At 37.9% G+C, this 18,054-nt stretch overlaps 2 protein-coding genes across 18 annotated transcripts in view; one reads left to right on the top strand and one right to left on the bottom strand.

Moving 5' to 3' along the window:
* LOC306864181 (protein transport protein Sec31A-like) overlaps positions 1–13,985 on the bottom strand; it is a 29,875-nt gene extending 15,890 nt beyond the window's left edge. For all 10 annotated transcript variants that reach the window (XM_079407943.1, XM_079407945.1, XM_079407946.1 and 7 more), the window contains exons 1-16: positions 13,861–13,985; positions 13,219–13,298; positions 11,517–11,640; positions 10,813–11,011; positions 10,604–10,699; positions 9,537–9,677; positions 8,331–8,473; positions 8,151–8,250; positions 7,914–8,075; positions 6,868–7,020; positions 6,559–6,789; positions 6,395–6,469; positions 6,261–6,308; positions 1,197–1,371; positions 879–1,057; positions 527–653 (exon numbers count right to left, since the gene is read on the bottom strand). In XM_079407943.1, the coding sequence (XP_079264069.1) occupies positions 527–653; positions 879–1,057; positions 1,197–1,371; positions 6,261–6,308; positions 6,395–6,469; positions 6,559–6,789; positions 6,868–7,020; positions 7,914–8,075; positions 8,151–8,250; positions 8,331–8,473; positions 9,537–9,677; positions 10,604–10,699; positions 10,813–11,011; positions 11,517–11,640; positions 13,219–13,297 (2,032 nt within the window). In that variant the 5' untranslated portion in view covers position 13,298; positions 13,861–13,985. The remainder of the gene's footprint in view (positions 1–526; positions 654–878; positions 1,058–1,196; positions 1,372–6,260; positions 6,309–6,394; positions 6,470–6,558; positions 6,790–6,867; positions 7,021–7,913; positions 8,076–8,150; positions 8,251–8,330; positions 8,474–9,536; positions 9,678–10,603; positions 10,700–10,812; positions 11,012–11,516; positions 11,641–13,218; positions 13,299–13,860) is intronic.
* On the top strand, positions 13,974–17,619 carry LOC306864193 (uncharacterized protein). 8 transcript variants are annotated; one of them, XM_079407987.1, is made up of 6 exons: positions 13,998–14,032; positions 15,111–15,303; positions 16,168–16,251; positions 16,372–16,757; positions 16,831–16,916; positions 17,062–17,619. In XM_079407987.1, the coding sequence occupies exons 4-6, from the start codon at positions 16,382–16,384 to the stop codon at positions 17,215–17,217; spliced, it is 618 nt and encodes a 205-aa protein (XP_079264113.1). In that variant the 5' UTR covers positions 13,998–14,032; positions 15,111–15,303; positions 16,168–16,251; positions 16,372–16,381; the 3' UTR covers positions 17,218–17,619. The 8 variants fall into 8 exon arrangements, with proteins under 8 accessions (XP_079264119.1, XP_079264117.1, XP_079264112.1 ...); XM_079407988.1 differs by having other exon boundaries at positions 14,028–14,121; positions 17,062–17,513; XM_079407993.1 differs by lacking the exon at positions 16,168–16,251 and having other exon boundaries at positions 13,974–14,032; positions 16,313–16,757; positions 17,062–17,513.
* Positions 17,620–18,054: the final 435 nt, after the last annotated feature.

The raw sequence follows: 18,054 nt of genomic DNA, 5'->3' as shown, positions 1-18,054 counted from the left end.
AAAAGAACTTGTGCTGTTCCTTGGAAGGATTTCTGTGCATGAGCTCTTTTAACTCAAGGTGTGCGCCTAAACGGTCAAATACATGCAAAAGTGTCAAAATGCGGCGCTTAGTAATTATTCATGTAAACCCTCGTTGGTTATCTAATAAATTAATGAAACACGTGTGCAACAGTAAACTGGAACCGTCTGGCTCTTAAAGTGACAGCGGGCTAATATTCCTGTGTGCTTGATATTAATCAAACAACAAAAGACTAATTCAAAACCACACACTGCTCTTGGAAGGGATTTCTGTAGCTTTAATAAGTAACAAATGAAATTGAATTCTTACAGTGAAGACTATGTTGTTTTATTTTATATTAGATTATTCATATACGTCGATCACTATTAAATAAATAATTTAACGTTTTGGTCATATGGCCCACTCATAATCGTGTTAAAATCACTGAGAACATCAAAATATTCAGTTTTCCTCCAGTATTAAGATGTTAGTGTAGCCTGCAGAAGAGATTCTGGACACTCGACTCACCACAGAGCGAGGAGAACTCCTCTGGCTTGGCGTAAGTCATTACTGCAGCCAGAACTTCCTTCCAGTTCTGCAGGTCACATGTCTCCAAAATATCCAACCAGTCCTTCATCACCACAGCACTAATGAGCTGAAATACATTGAGATCTGACATCAGAGCTACTAGAGTAAACAATTCAACACAGTCAATATGTTTTGGAAGTCTGCATAAAATATTTCATTAAAACTAACTAAAAAAAGACATACAGTATATAAGAGAAGGACAGAGCTCTCATTTATAATAACTCCTATAACAGAAGACACAGTAGTGGCAACACATTAGAAGCATGTCTACTGTGGTACTACATGACCTCACCTTAGAGATTTTGCTTTGAGTTTTGCTGAAGTATTTCTTCTGAGTCTTTGCCAGAAGCTCGGGACCTCCAGCAATAGCCAGGATGATGGCGTCAGCCATTCGGTTATCATGCAGACAGAGGTTAACCGCAGCTTCGTAATCCCCAGTCAGCAGTGCCTGGGTGATCAGCCCATCAATGTCTGAAAGAAAAAGCAAGCATGAAGTCATTAGTAAACATTTAGCTTCCTTTAGAAGAACTTTACCCCCAATTGTATTTACTCCATCAACATTCATATCATCAGTGAAGGTTATGTGATGAACATTCAAAAGGAAACTTGCCCTGGCTAACTTTGAGGTTAACGGTGTCTGAAGTAGGAGCTGGAGTAACGTCTGTGTTGGGCGTCTCCTCAGCAGCAGGTTCTTCATCTTCAAAAGGAATCTCGTCTAGGTCCGGTGTCTCAGCGGCAGGCGGCTCTTCTTCTTCTTCCTCCTCTACAGGGCTTTTCTTCTCAACCTTCATAAGACAAATACATGTAAATGACAGTGAAAAACATGAGCATTGCTTCCTCTTCCTGGTTCATTTCAACCACTTGACATTCCACACAATTCTACAAATTTTGAATGTCATTTTAAAAGCAAAAAACAAAAACACTAATAAAAAAAAAAGTTTGAAGACACACAAAAAGGCTAACAAACTAACAACTGGACTGCCTAGTTGCAAACACTCAAAAGCAGTAAGTACACCAAAGAATCAGAGTAAGATTTTACTTCAGATTTACTACTTATTTAAATGGCATTTTGGTCGTTTTTACCACCTTTTTAAATCACTATTCATACGTAACCCAACCCAAAACATTCAATTTAAATAGGCCTCTTTGTTGTCATTATATTTTTTCTTGCTTCAGTAGTGAAATGTTCACATTTGTATCCATCATTTCTCAGAAACACAACTAAAATGCCTCTATACTGGTGTTCAAACTATTAATAAAATAAATGATGTTCATGTCTTGTAAAACTGTAAGCAATTCTCTGACTCTGAGATGGACAGAAGTGCATTTATTTTCCATTTCGCCATGTTTCCAAACTGCTTAAATGCATCACCAGAGACTGTTGCTCCACCGGAAGATCAAGTTACAACAATCTGATTAAGAATTAAGAGTTCGATTTAAAAGAAAAAAAATGAAACTACTAATACCATCATTTAGTCCATTTAAACCCCATTCCTTTCTTACAATCACCTGCAAGAAATGCGTTCTCACGATAATGATAAAAAAAAGTGTTAAGGTAATTAAAAAAATGTATTAAGCTAATGACCACCTATGTAAAGCAACAAGATATCAACAGAAAAAAATGGCAATCTTGCAATGCCCAAATGGCTACATCTGTGACCTGTGCTGGCAAAATGAGTCACAATGAGCAAATTAAAAACATTTATTTAAATGGTGTATGGAGCTACACCTGTTTGAAGTCGATGGAGTCAGCAAAAGCAAAATCACCCAGCAACATTACATTGTTTTCCCCACTTTTTTTCTTAATCATTACTAGATTAATAATCACAATATAGCTATTTTTTATGGTCTCTGTTGTTATAAATCCAAACCGATGTAAAAACGAACAAATATAAGAAAGAAACAAGTGTATAGTGTATTACTTTTTCATTTTACATTAAACAAAAGCATTCAAGTAAGAAAAAACATTAAATGTAAAATGTAAAAATCACTTTTGTTCATTACAAATCAATTAAAATCACAAAAGCAGTTCAATCAAGAGCAGTGAGTAATTCCCTCTTTTCTTTTATTGTTAGATTAACATTAATGAGACAGACACCCTATATTAAGTTTAATGCACAGATCTAATATAATGTTACACATCCAATGTTTTTCCCCAACACTTCCCAAAATATGCGTATTCTGTGTGTATCGTGATAGAGCGCCGTCGGTGTCTGTCATCTTTATGTGTGCGCTTTCAGATGAGAGTCAGCGCAAGAAGAAAACGTACTCCTCTCAGAAAACATACAAATAAAGATACTTTTAAATCACTGTTTGGAGCATTGGGATCACTATATAAGGACTGTTTTTGCAAGAATGGGTCACATTTGTTAGTCAACTACCAGCTGTTTTGGTAAAATCACGCTGATTCTATGTTATGTATACTACAATTCCCAAGGTGGCAGAAAAAGTGCATGCATTTTACTGCAAGACTACACCTCCTACATTTCAAGGCTTGGTTGAAATTAGTTGCAACAAAGATCTACCACAAAAAAAGCTACCATTCCAGCATTCCTGTGTGAGATTTCAGAGAGTAGTTTATTACGCCCTCTATATTTGTCTCCCTCTGCCTTTTCAAGTTTAATTCAATTCCAATAAAATTTTACACAGTTACGAGGTAATTCGATCACACAGGGATGCGGCAACAGGAGGCTCTAGGAGGAGCATCGCTGGGCAGGGGCAAGTACCTCCTCCAGTGTCGCTGCCTCTTTAGCCCTGGATTTATTTGGGTCACCACAACCAGAAACCTCTTCTACATGTAGCACAGGCCGGCAACCACTGGTATTCAGAAGATCAGTGTCAGAAACAGGATGCTGCGTCCTCAAATCAAATTCTGGTGCAGGTGGTTGGGAGTCAACTGGAGTTTGCAAGCTCATGGCTTCTTGGATATCTGGAGAAAGGCCAAGAGCAGCCAGCAGCTGAGAGCTACTAGATGGTGGCATCTCATCAGATGCTGGCTGTTGTAAATCAACAGTAGGTTCTTGTACAGACTCAAGAGGTTCAGCGGGCAGCACTGGTCCAGAATGCACTGCAACAGATGCTTGCTGATTGACTGGCACAGATTGCTGAAACTCAACTGTTTGTGCACATGAAGGAAGAGACTCTTGTGGCACCATTGTAGCAGCAGATTGAGGAGGTAACAGTAGATCTGAAGATCCCAGATGCTGAGGTTCAAAGAGTGGCACAGACTGTGACTGATCTTGAGCTGTGACCATCATTTGACCAGAAGAATCAACCTGTGATGTGGGTGTGGATATAGGCATCTGGTCAAAGGAGTAGGTAAGATCAGCTGGAGGCGTCTGCTCAAAGAAGGTGGTGAGATCTACTGGTGGGGTGAAGTCCACTGAGGGCTGTGACTGAGGTTTCTGGGTTCTGGCACTGGGGAGAGCTGTGGGCTCGAGCAAAGGCTCGTTCACAGACTCAAGGTTTAGCTCAAGGTTTGGAGGACTTGGATATTTTGGCTTGAGCTGAGGCTGAGCCGACACAGCAATGGGTTCAGTTTCTGACTGAGTTTCAAGGACTGGTTCAGGCTATAAACAGGGTCAGGCACAGGGTTTGAGACGGGAACAGGAGTGGGATAATGGTGAGGTATGGAAGAAGGCATGAGTGAAAGCTTCACACACACCACAGTCAGGATAAGATGGAATGCACATGGTGAAAAATTAAACAAACCAGATTATTACATTGAAGAAGTGACACTTATATGAAAAGCCAATAAAGTCCATGACTTTTGGCAACCTCTGCCACAGGTTTACAGATTCCTATATGAATGTTTTTGTCATATGTGACTCTGGAGCACAAAAGCAGCACAGGTATATTTGTAGCAATAGCCAACAATACGTTGTATGGGTCAAAATTATAGATTTTTCTTTTATGCCAAAAATCATTAGGATATTAAGTAAAGATCATGTTCCATGAAGATATTTTGTAAATTTCCTAACATACATATCAAAACTTAATTTTTGATTAGTAATATGCATTGCTAAGAACTTCATTTGAACAACTTTAAAAGGAGATTTTCTCAATATTTAGATTTTTTTGCACCCTCAGATTCCAGATTTACAAATAGTTGCATCTCTGCCAAATATTGTCCAAACAAACCATACATCAATGGAAAGCTTATTCAGCTTTCAGATGATGTATAAATCGCAGTTTCAAAAACAATTTAACCTTATGACTGGTTTTGTGGTCCAGGGTCACATATTACGACCATTGCATTGTCCATAGAAATTGTGTGTGCTTAAACTCATCTGTGTCTGCAGCTATATTCCTTGTGATAGGCAAATACTGTAAATTACTGCTTTTCTGAAATAAGCCAGCCTCAATGATATATTCAGCCTCTGAAAAGAGCAGCCTTTGAAATGACACACAGCTATAGTGTTGTTAAAGGTGCATTCACAGTAGTTCTTTCAGTATCATTATCAGGTCACTGAAGACGGCCTTTCTGTCTTCAGATAATTTCTGCTTCTTCAGCTGTACATATTAATTCTCCCGTTGTCTCCACTGGTACAATAATAATTATGGTGCACTGTCTAATTTTCACTCTTCACATCAGCAAATCTACAGAGGCAGCAGCCAATGAGCGTAAGAATTCTCTTTTATGTTTACAAGGTCACATTATTTCAACATTTTCGAACACTGTTAAAGAAAACTATGAGTACAGTCTTCATCTCATGTGAGTGAACACCATTCAGACGACTCTTGAATTTATTTATTAAGGTATCTATTAGCACCAAACTACTGAATGCTCCTTTAATGTCAGTTGCAGATTTTGACAGAACACCATAAATATTTCCTATATTATACGTCATGAATAGCTCAGCCATGAAACTCTACTCGCGTTCTAATTGGTTCATTCAATTCAATGTTCCCAGCCAATCGGATTCACACTCATTACTGTTTACCTATATAAACAGGACATATTCGGTGAATGCTATGTCTGCACTCTATGCACGTCCTCATGTTAGCCCTCCACCTCCCCAGCACCACCTGCCTAGATCTGCTACAGACAGCAGCATGTTTCCTATTAATTTTATGACTTTGAGCATTTAGCAGAAGTCTACTTGCTCTGCAGCAGCGTAGCAGATCTAGTCCGCTAACACCAAACCTATGCACCTATTTACACTAATAAAGATTTTATAATTTATCCCAAAAGTTGTCATGACTGAATTATATTTATTTAAGTCTTAGAAATGGCAAGGGTCGGCTAAACATTTCCGGTTCTTCCTGGCCGGCTACTAAGCAACTGCTAGGGGTCAGGGTGCAAGCTTTTATCAGTTTGCCGAGTCACAAAATGTTGGTCATAAGTTACTAGGCTTCTACAATGTGTAGAAGTGAGTGTTTTAGAATAAAAAAAATGTTTTGGAGGTAGTTGTTAGTACAAGAGTTGAACCGCTGAAAGTTTTTATTTATGCAAGTACTCATCTTTTCACTTCCCCTTGCTTCGAGGGAGGCACATGAAGCAATTTAAAAAATGTTTGCGTTGCTGTGTAGGCTAATGAATTAAAGCACAAGCATCTTCTTGCTTGGTTCTCAAAAAATCAAACAGGCTCAAACTGAATGCAGAGGTTGCCTGAACGAGTCCGAAATAGAAAGGTTTAACCGTCAGCTAAAACACAATGACTGGTGCACTTACCACATCGACCTCATCAGATTTGCAGTTCCTTTCTAATGCTGACGCAATCTGAAAACCACAAGCAAAACTAATCAAGACACAAAGAAGCAGATACAGATATGCACACTACAAACACTGTGAACACACAAAAATACCTTTAAAGCGAGTTCTTCCTTCTTGTATCCCAAAATGTCCAAATATTTCCCACGTGCATCTTCTTCAAAGTTCACCTGAGCACATAAACCTATCGGTTACGACTTTGGTAAAGATCTGATTAAGTAATACAAGTACGACAGCTCAAACTATTCTAGTGTCCCACCTTCAGAAAAGACCAAACGGTCTTCTCAAATTCACTCTGAGCAGCTTCAATCTTGGTTCGGCAGTATTCAAGAAAATTTCCTGCAGTGAGTGTCGCCTGGAGTTGGTTTGAGCGATCAAGGAAATCTGTTTCTGTCACAACCTGACTGATATGAACCACATGGGCAGCAGACTGCTGGGGCTGTTGGGCTGCTGGTTTGATGTTGTCCAAAGTGACTAGTTTTCCACCAAACTGCTCACAAAAAGACAAAAGCTGATTAGAAACAAGCACACCATTTTTAAGGTGTCTATTAGATCTGTGGCCACTTACAGCAAAAGACGCTCCAACTGGTCTACGTATCCATTTGGGGGGTTTTTTGAGAGGCGTGACGGTGCTTTGGGACGTGGCGGTCTGAGGCAGCTGTAAAGGTGGCAGCGTCTTGCCCGTACCAAAAGGATCCATGTTTCCAAATGAACTACTTAACTGTTGAGCCAAAGAACATCAGGAGCAACAGTGAGCAGATCAGTGTTCAAGCTTATGAAAACGTTAGCGTGTATTAAAGGAGACCTATTATTACAAGATGTAATATAAGTCTCAGGAGAACCCCAGAATGTGTCTGTGAAGTTCAGCTCAAAATACCTCACAAATCATTTATTATATCATTTTGAAAATGCCTATTCTGGGTGTTGTTTTCGTGCATGTCTCTTTAAATGCAAATTAGTTGCTGCTCCCCACCCCCTTTTCCAGAATAGGACTGTGCCTTTACAGCTCATTCCTCAGATAATGTGCTAAAAACATCTGTTTGGTTCTGATTATCATCTCCATCATCCTGAAATCATGTTATAAACCATATCACTTTAAACTTGCGCACATAGAACTAAACTAAGTGAGCACTAAGTTCTCTTTCATGTCTTATTGCACTGTCAAAAATACACAAGTTTATGTTAAAAACACACGAGTTACAAAAACAGTCGGTTATGTCTGTGAAGGTAAAAAGCTGGCAAAGAAATAGCATGTTTATAATAGATCTGTGTGGCAGCAGCATAAGTGTTCTGTGCTCGTCAGTGCAGCCAAAGACAGAGCGGTTAGCATGCTTTGCTCGAATTTCCCCCATGGCGTTAAAACTGGTGCACTGTTGTGAAAATACAATGGCGGCGCCGTGGGTGGAAACGTGCGGATTAAGTGGCAGTAATATTATAATAAAACCCCTGAAATCTGACACGTTCGTTGTTTCACAAGCTTGCAGAGAAAGGCTTACCAAAAAAAAAAAATTACTGGGTTAATCTTTCATGTTTTCTGAGTACAGATTATAGCACTTAAACATGGAAAAAGTCAGATTTTCATGATATGTCACCCTTAAAAGAGTTAAGATGTACCTGTTCGGCCTGTAAAGTAATGGCGTTGTCATTGCTCCCTCCCATAACGGAGTAGATGCTGATATGGCCATCAAAGGCAGCAGCAGACAGCACAGCTGGGTTTCTGGGACACCACTGGATGTCAAAACACCACTGAGTACTGGTGGGCAGCTCATACAGGACCTGATTGAAAAGACATCGCAGGTTACACCCCATAACATTTTCACCACAGTATTCATCACACGACTAAACTCTCACCTCAGCCGTGTTGGGGTTCCAGCACAGGATCCGGTTATCTTTCCCGCAGCTCAGGAGCAGCTCTGGATCTGCTTCACTCCAGGCTATGGCCAAAACACCCCTGAAAGCACACATATAGACCAATGAGGATAAAAAAAATACTCAATGAGGGTAAAAGTATCTGCTGATGTTTATATCTACCTTGTGTGGCTCTCCAGCACTTTGAGAGGGGAGGTGGCAAAGCGCAGGTCCCACATTTGGATGACGGGCATCCGGTCGTCTTCAGACGCCAGAACCAGCTGAGTGGCCACCTCCGGGTTCCAGGCCAGACCAGAGCAATGCATCTGAACCACAACACAAACTCGATCAAAATCACATGCATCACGAACACTAACATCAGACAGTAATAACAACAAAATACTACTTCAATACACAAGCATAACCTAGCAGAACTATAGTAATAACTAGGGCTGTCAAGCAATTAAATGTTTTTATTTAATTAATTACACGATGGCGATTAGCGAAAATTAATTGTGAATTAATCACACATCAAATTTGGCTGAGAAATTACCAATTATTGTGCTAAATGAGAAAAGCAATAATCAAAGGCAATACAAAAAGTAGCTTTATTAGAAATATTTAATTTGATTTCAACAAAGGATTTATCATTACAAAAACTTAAGTTAACCTTTGAGAAATTAAAAAAAAAATCACTTTTTGTTTTTCATACAATAAAAGTCAGTGGCAACCAACAGTTTGGTTACCAACGTTCTTCAAAATATCTGCTTTTATGCTCTGAAAAAGTCATACAAGTCTGAAACAACATGCTGGGATGAACTATTGCTTTAATAGTTTTTTATTAATATGGAAATATGATTTTCTTTTTTTAAATGAAATTATACTCTAAATAAGAAATCAAAACTGCCAGTAGGTGGCAGTGAATGTCTTAGAGTAAACTGAGTCATTCATTAATCCGATTCATTTAGGAATGAAGTAATTGTCTCTCTAGATGAATGGACCACTGAATCACTGGTTCACCTGATTCATTCAAAGCACCAATCCAATAAGAAATCACCGCTGTGTGCTGCTCAGGATTGCATAACAGTTCTGTTGTGGCTTTATAGTTGAAAATTAAGCTAAATCGGACAATACTGGGCCACCAATCAACTGTATGAAATGTAAGATAACCTGCACAGGTCTGGTGCATTACATGCATGAATAATTTTTTATGCATTATTTTTCTTAACTAAGTAATTAATTTTACACATTACATCGACAGCCCTAGTAATAACATGATACTTTGTCATTAGTTAAAAACACCAAATTTTTATGCATTATTAAAGTTAACCATTATTATTAGCAAAAGTTTAATAAAATTCAAGGCAAAAAGGGAATAACTGCACAAACCCTGTTGCTGTGGTCGCTGACTTTGATGATCAGGTCGTTCTTTCTCAGATCCCAGACTGAAGCTTTTCCGCTGGGACTGGCCGAGGCCAGGATGTGCTGCACCTGTTTGTTCCACGCAACACAGCTGATGTCTTCTAGGGGCTAAAAGCAACAACAAAGCCAACATTAGGCAAGGGTGATGGACGGTTGCTTACTGTCCCAGGACAGTCTCAAGTCAATCCCTCCCTAATATAGACTCCCTTTTCAAGTCTATGGGATTTTGGGGCAGTTTTTCCATCCACCAGGCAAAAATCTGATTGCTTAAAAGCAAAGCTGCTCTCAACCTTTTTCCTCCAAGGACCCCCATTGTCCAAAACAATATTCAAACCACCTGCGTCACACGTGACCTTTCCAACATCACCTAATAAAGACGTGCATCGCAGAGCTAGAGCAAACAGAGCATTTGTGGTTAAAAAGTGCATAAACTAATTTTTTTCAGAAAATGACTGATCGCTTCGCTAGATAAGACCCTTATTCCTCAGCTGGGATCGTGTGGAGCGCTTTGAAGCTGCACTGAAACTGCATTTTGGACCTTTAAATCGTGGCCACCATTGAAGTCCACTATATGGAGAAAAGTCCTGTAATGTTTTCCTCAAAAAACTTAATTTCTTTGTGACTGAAGAAAGAAAGACATGAACATCTTGGATGACATAGGGATGAGTAAATTTTATTCTGGAAGTGGACGTATCCTTTAACCAATGAATTTATGTGACACTTAGTCGTTCATGATTTACTGAATGAGGATTTATGGAAATATTTTTTACTCACAGGTAGTATAAAGGTGTGAATTTAAATAAGAAATATCTTGATTTTTAGTGAAGTTTCAGCGTATTTTAATTCATCTTGTGCCCCGTTTGAGAGGCGCTGCTCAAACTACAACCAATAGCATAGTGATGATGCCTTCCCATGAAAACCCTTCTAATGACACTCATAAAAACACAATGCAAGGACAATGCATCTTCTCAACGTTTATCAGAAATCAAGAAAAAAAACTAGACCTCCTCCTTGAGTGCACATAAGATATGTACCTGTGTTTTAGGTCCTGGCGTCATTGGGGAGCTTAAGTTGTTCAAATCCCAAATGTAGATTTCTGACTCATTTCCCCCAGAGACCACAAGGTTTGTCTAAAGAAAAAAGGAGTCATGTACACTGATCATAACTCCACTTAAGTGACATGGAGAAATAATAATTCTTGCACAAGCTGAGCAAAGAATAAGAGCTTGGTTTGGGTAATTACCTGAAACGAGTTGACATCGAGAGCTCTTACTGGTCCCGTGTGTTTCTCGCTCTGGGCAATGATCACTTCACTGTCTCCAGCAATGATTTTGGAGGCGTCATAGAGGATGATGTTGCCATTCTCTCCTCCAGCGATGAGGACACCCGATGGCAAACTCTGGTCTTCAATGCCACGTGGACCCCAGACTAGTTTGTGGTATCTAGAGACAGAACAGAAAGGTTACTACTGGGGTTCAAAGTTAACACTTAAGTACAAGATGAGAGCAAAATTGGCTTTGGTAAATGAATAAAACAAAGTTATTCACCAAATTGCAACAGAAATTGCAACATTAAATGGATTATTAGGAATGATATTCCCTTACTATTGTAACAAAAAGCTAAAAAACAAAAACATCTGCCATGACTTGTTGAGCAGATTATCTAAAGTGCTTAATTATTGTGCTCAGAACTCGAAATGAATATATATTACGACCCTTCTTTTTCCTGTTTTCATTTTATGGACCCTGATTTCTGAATTGTTTTATAAGAACACAAAAAATTTAAATTCAATCATTAACCCATTTCCACGCAAAACTAAATATTTCACAGAAACTTGAAAGTGAATGGGGACCGACTCCACTGTTTTCAATGGTGAGATTAGTTTGGTGGTCATTCGGAGGACAGAACTGTCAATCACTAGCAGATAATGCGAGTAAAACACAGTACCTGTGTGGAGAGGAGAAAGAACCACATGACTTCATGGCTAAAGTGGGATCAGCCAGATCCAGTTCAAAGATCTCCAGAGATGCATTGGTGCTGAAGGTGGCATCGAGCTGCTGGGCTGACGTTCCTGAACACATTCATCAGTGAGACACATTAGACCTCATATTTAATACTTGACAAGAATAAAAACAAGGCTGTGAGGGACTGAAGCATTCTGTTGATTAACAACAACATACTGATTGTTCAGCCGACTAAATATCTTTCTGAAAAAACAAACAAACTGACAAAAAAAACTCCATAAAACAGTTTTGAAGTTGTTAAAGTGACAATCTAGGACCTTTATACAGTGTGTGCCATTGTAAATACTGTAAGTCTGTCCCTTACAGCCGTGTTTAATTCAGTATCTGACTAAGGTCTATAATTAGACTTTTCCAAGAATTTTGACCAATCACTTTTCTAGTTGCTTGTGATTACCGTTTAGGGATATTTAAAGGGTTAGTTCACCCCAAAATGAAAATTATGTCATTAATTACACACCCTCATGTCGTTCCAAATCCGTAAGACCTCCGTTCATCATCGGAACACAAATTAAGATATTTCTGATGAAATCCGAGAGCTCTCTGAGCCTCTATAGGGACGGTTTTATCGATGTCCTTGCTACATTTCTGAATCTGGGAACACAGTTGCGTTGCTGTCTATGGAGGGTCAGAAAACTCTCGGATTTAATCAAAAATATCTCAATTTGTGTTCTGATGATGAACGAAGGTCTTACGGTCTGACATGAGGGTGTGTAATAGTTTTCATGTGACGTCTCACCCTCATAGAAACACCCACCTGGAGGCCAAACGAAGCTTAGCTGCACTGACCCCCAGCTATTTTTACGCAGATTGCATCAAGTAATAATGTAGTAAAACGCAGATATTAAAAGGCGAGATTCAGTAAACACCTTATTGATGATGTATTTTGGACTGGCAAGAGGATGAAGCCAGAATATAAACGCAATGTGCAAAGTTTCACATTAAATGGCTTCCCATAGAAAAGCATTAGAAGGAAAACACTGAACTCTTCAGCGGACTGCGTTCATGTCTCATCTGCTTGCCTGTGTAAACTATGCATCATTAATATGGTGAATACTCAATTTGATCTTACAGTTTTAAATATATTATGGCACTTTAAGTGTTTTTACATCGTTTTGTTGCACTGTTTATGATTGAAATATTGCCGCCGGTGCTTAATATGGATTGGAAATGGCCAAAACTTTCATTTTGTTCAGAAATAGTTTTGTTTTATTCTTTTGAGAGGTGATCTAAATATTTGCGGCTGGGAACCAGATGGAAACTTGCCACGCTTGTGCAGCGGTTCTATGATGTTTTGCCCTCCAAGTCTTCGAGCCGGTCACGTGACAAAGCTATGAATTCACAGATTTTATTTTGGGGAGAACGATCCCTTTAAGAATCAAATTCAAACTGATTCACTAATGAATCATTTAGACTGATTTGTGACAAACACATTGAAAAGAACTGACCACCAAAAAAAGATGTCAATATTATTGTGAGCAAGTTATACATATATCCTAAAAATATTAAAGTTAAAAAAACTTTCACTATTAATAAACATGAAAGCATTATACTAAATGATCACCGACTGTTCATTAACTACTAATCTGTTAAAAACTGAAGTGAGTTCAGTGACTGATATCAGTTACCTGCAGCCAGATAGATGGGGTGTTGTTGAGCGGGACTCCAGGCCTGGATGGCTGTTCGCTTAATTTCTTTTAGCTTCATCCTATGATTAAATATATAAACATATGCATTGACCATGCTGTGATTATTTAGTAAATGTCACATTGACAGTCAAGGTGCAAATAGTTTAGGTAAGTCAAGGTGATAAGGTTTAGTAGATTGTATAACTCAATGGAAAGATTGACACTTGAAGTTTATTTGGGAGTATAATGAAATTATACACAAATTATTCAGTAACACTTTATTTTAAGGTGTCCTTGTTACACAATTCACATGTACTTACTATTATAAAAACAATAAACCCCTAAACATATAGTAATTAAATGTACAATTACACTGTAACAAAGACACCTTAAAATAAAGTGTAACCAATTATTATTATGACAATACAAACACAAAAAAATAATAATAAATAATATCTTGCTGCTAAATAATTTAATGCGTAATACCTAACTATACAGTTTACATTGGACAATTAATGTTTAGGATAACGTAAAAGAGAAATGCTTAATAAAGCAGTGTTATACAGAACAGACATGTTTTAGTGAATGTGAAGTCGTTTAACCAGCTACTACAGAGGCTAATGCTAGTTTTAAAGTGTTTACCTTCTCAGAAACACGAGCGTTAGAGGGATTTATCAGGATAACTTTATGAGATCCGTGGGTTTGTCTGCAGAGGAACAGAGCTCCACGTCCCCACTGCCGTCCATCAACGTGGCACAACAAGCCCCGCCCACCGAGGCGATGGCTTCCGGCGGAAGAGCGCTGTGTTTGTTGTGTAAGTGTGTGTGTTTTGGTTTTTCTGGCGCTTGTGTGTTTGCGCGTCTCAAATCTCAGTTAGTGATGTTTATCAGCTTTAAGTATCAGGTTAGCGATTTCCAAGTATATAGATTTTTATGGCATGAAATCATATTTGTTTACAGTGCTGGGATTAATGCTAACACTAGTGATTAGCATGAACGATACTCGAGCTGGTTTTACAGCACATGTCTGAACATATGCTTACTGCCTGTTTTATTATTTATTTATTTTGTGCAAGCGCAATGCAGAAGTAACAGCAACTAGTATAAAACGCGTTTTTATGTAATGATAGTAAATGTAGAAGCAAAACTGGTATAAGTTGTGCCTTTAGAAATGTTTAGCTTTAGATGTATATTTAAAGGTAATTTTGCTAAATATGTATTTACCCTCAGACCAGCTAAGATGTAGATGAGTTTGTTTCTTCATCAGATTTGGAGAAATGCAGCATCACATGCTCAGCAGTGAATGGGTGCCGTCAGAATGAGAGGCCAAACACTGATAATAACACCACAATAATCCTGTCTGTTTGTAATAAATCATATTTCTAACAAACATTCAGCTATGTGTGGATTATTAGAGCTGTGGTTCTTGTTTTTGACTGTATTCAAAAGCCCTCCCATCTAAAGCTCATATTAAAAAATGAATAAACTCAGAAAATATGGTGTTTATTGCTTTACGTTTAAGTGTGTCTGCATTAGAAGACACAGTCCATGAATTACCAGAACATTGCGTGAATTTAATTGTATCACATTTTTAATTATATTGTTGTTTGCATAATTCTGTTAAGTAATCAGGCAGCATTTTAGCAGTGGAGAGACTAAATTAATATAATATTTTAGCATTTGCTACACTTGTAGAGAATCCTCCCTGACAATATATGAGGACTATAGACACTTTCTGTATCAAAAGATATTTAGATATTCATGATCAGTCTGTGAAATTTGTCATTTAAATAACTTATTTTGAGATTTCTTCTTGGTTGTGTACCATTTCTGTCGAGTATATATGACATATTATACCTTCAGAGACTAAAACAAAATTGTTTCTTCTTTCAGAGCACAAATCCTGGACCAGAAACTGCATCAGTTTATTCGCTGGTGATGCTTAGACAGTAGAAAGTAGGGGAGATGAGCCGGTGGGTAAGCTGAGACACCTGAGCATTGATTTGTCATGTGACCAAACAATCTGGAAGTGCACAGCTTATCATATCCAGCTGTCTGTAAATGAAAGAAACACAAGAGAAAAGTGGTAAGATTGTTTTCATATTTGTTTTACTTGAAAAATGATTGTATTTTTCCATCTCAAAGCAAATTTGTTGAGCTCTAAAATCACACAGTGCCGTCCAGAAGACCATAGTTTCAAAACATGTTATGACTTAAAATCAATGTATGAAGACGATATTTTAATTTATGTAATATAAATGTATCAAATAAGAAAAAATGCCAAATAGAAGCATTTTCTATTCAGTTTTGCTGTATAAGACTCTTATGTTCACCAAGACTGCATTTATTGGATGAAATATAATTACAATTTAAAATAACTGCTTTTTATGTGAATATATAATTTAGTATTTTATTATTTCTGTGATGCGCAGCTGTATTTTCAGCATCATTACTCCAGTCTTCAGTGTCACATGATCCTTCAGAAATCACTCTAATATGCTGATCTGCTGCTCAAGAAGCATTATTATTATTATTAATGTTGAAAAAGTTTGTGTTTCAAAAGAACAGTATATATTTGAAATCTTTTGTAGCAATATAAATGTCTTTACTGTAAATTTTAAGCAATTTAATGCATCCTTGCTGAATAAAAGTATTATTTAATTTCAAAAGATATACATATATATGTGACCCTGGAACACAAAACCAGTCGGGTGTATTTGTAGCAAAAGCCAACAATACATTGTATGGGTCAAAATTATAGATTTTTCTTTTATGCCAAAAATCATTAGTATATTAAGTAAAGATCATGTTCTATGAAGATATTTTGTCAATTTCTTACCATAAATATATCAAAACTTCATTTTTGATTAGTAATATGCATTGCTAAGAACTTCATTTGGACAACTTTAAAGGTGATTTTCTCAGTATTTAGATTTTTTTGCTCCCTCAGATTCCAGATTTTCACATAGTTGTATCTCAGAAAAATATTGTCCAAACCATACATCAATGGAAATATTATTTATTCATCTTTCAGGTGATGTATAAATCTCAATTTAAAAAATAAAAAGGCCCTTATGACTCGTTTTGTGGTCTAGGGTCGTGTGCGTGTGTGTGTGTAATTCTTGACAGCTTGTGCTGTTGTCAAACACCACAGGAAAGCGATCATGCCACGAAACTATATTCGTAAAACGGACTGGGGTTCAGTAACCTATGAGGAGCTGGAGAAAGCGTTTGTCGAAGTGAAGCATGGGAAATCTATCAGAACGGTGGCAAAAGAAAGAAAGATCGGCAGGTCCACCCTGCAGCGCTACATGAAGAAGGCAGAAGAAAAACGAGAGAAAACCGTGGGCTACAGAGGAACGGCTGAAGCCAGGAGGATCTTGTCTGAGGAGTTAGAGGAGGAGCTTGCAGAAAACATCCGCATGCTGGCTGAAGGCGTGCACAGCCTCACGCCAAAGAGATGCAGAGAAATCGCTTTTGAATTTGCACAGAAGAACAACATTCCCGTCCCCAACAACTGGGGAGAGCAGAGGTTAGCAGGTAGGTTTTGTTGTGACACTTTAATTCATCCGACAGCTTCTGTGTTGCTAACGTGATTGTTTAATTCCCGTAGGTCGAGATTGGCTCAGTAGTTTCATAGCCCGCCACAATCTCTACAGCCACATAACTGAAGCAACATCTTTGGGAAGCTACGGACAGGTGACAGAGCTACTGAAGCATATTCAACTGACTGAATCGATAACTATTGAATTATAAGAAATCAGAATCAGCTGTAATGGAAATGCACTGGTCAAAATGTGTGGGATTTTTAGAGCTGACATATTTGCATTTCTGCATGTTCTAGATCTTCAGTTTCAGTCTCATCAACCAGGACGAAATCAAGAAAGAAATCAAAGAGGAGCGTGATGTTCCTGTCCCCATCCATCAGACTTCAGAGGAGGACAGCACTCAAATCTGTGATTCAGACCGAGACCTAGATACTGACTTATTTCTGACATGATGTTAAATGAAGCACAATGCAAAAAACAAAAGACATTTTGATGCTTAATCGTGTTTCCTGTTAGTTTAGGAATATCTTTAACAAAAGAAGTACTTTAAAATTATTTGAAATGAGGTCATGCATTATTATTCAAAATTCTGTTCATGCTGCTACTTATGTAAATCATTCATAATCATGTTATTTCTCAAGATAATGCAACAAAATTGTGTATTCATATATGTATTTATTTATTTGTATATTCCTGGTAGAGCATGGCACTTGCAACGCCAAGGTTATGGATAAACCTTCAACCCCATAACGATTGTCTCTGTTTCTTTAGATCTGTTTTATATCTAAGGGGAAAAAGCCTTTCTGTACATAAAATTGTGTTATAAGATCTTAAATATGGTGCTTTCAGAAAGTATTCAGACCCCTTCATTTTATCACAATTTAATTAATTAATAAATATACACTTTATTTATAAACCAGGTTTATGATAACCTTTCAATTGTATTAATAAATTTAAAAGCGAGAGAGTGAAACTTCAAATTGCAACAGAATGGTGCCTAATTCGTGACGATTTTAAAGGAATCGTTTATTACAAAAAAATAATTTGCTGCAAATCGTAGGGCACCCCAGATGTAGACGAGTTTGTTTTGGAGAAATGTAGCATTGCATCAGTGTCTCAGCAATGGATGCTTTGCCCATCGTGGCAGGCCTGTCTGGAAACATGAAGTCAGGTCGCCCTCCTCAGCAGCACATGAGGGTTGTATTATCATGTTGTATTGCTCTGTTTTGACTCATAGGTGGCGCTGTTTCTGAGTTTTTTGTCCTCGCAGTGGGAGTGTTCTCTCTCAT

The sequence above is a fragment of the Barbus barbus genome (assembly GCF_936440315.1).
Source record: "Barbus barbus genome assembly, chromosome: 45".
NCBI lineage: Eukaryota > Metazoa > Chordata > Actinopteri > Cypriniformes > Cyprinidae > Barbus > Barbus barbus.
The sequence above is the reverse complement of the archived record's forward strand: the minus strand, read 5'-3'. Positions and strand labels throughout refer to the sequence as shown.

Bases quoted from the DNA above. Each gene is read 5' to 3' on its own strand.
- LOC306864193 (XM_079407987.1), top strand. From the start codon at position 16,382: ATGCCACGAAACTATATTCGTAAAACGGACTGGGGTTCAGTAACCTAT. The intron at 16,758-16,830 runs GTAGGTTTTGTT...TAATTCCCGTAG, and splicing joins GGGAGAGCAGAGGTTAGCAG to GTCGAGATTGGCTCAGTAGT. The intron at 16,917-17,061 runs GTGACAGAGCTA...TGCATGTTCTAG, and splicing joins CTTTGGGAAGCTACGGACAG to ATCTTCAGTTTCAGTCTCAT.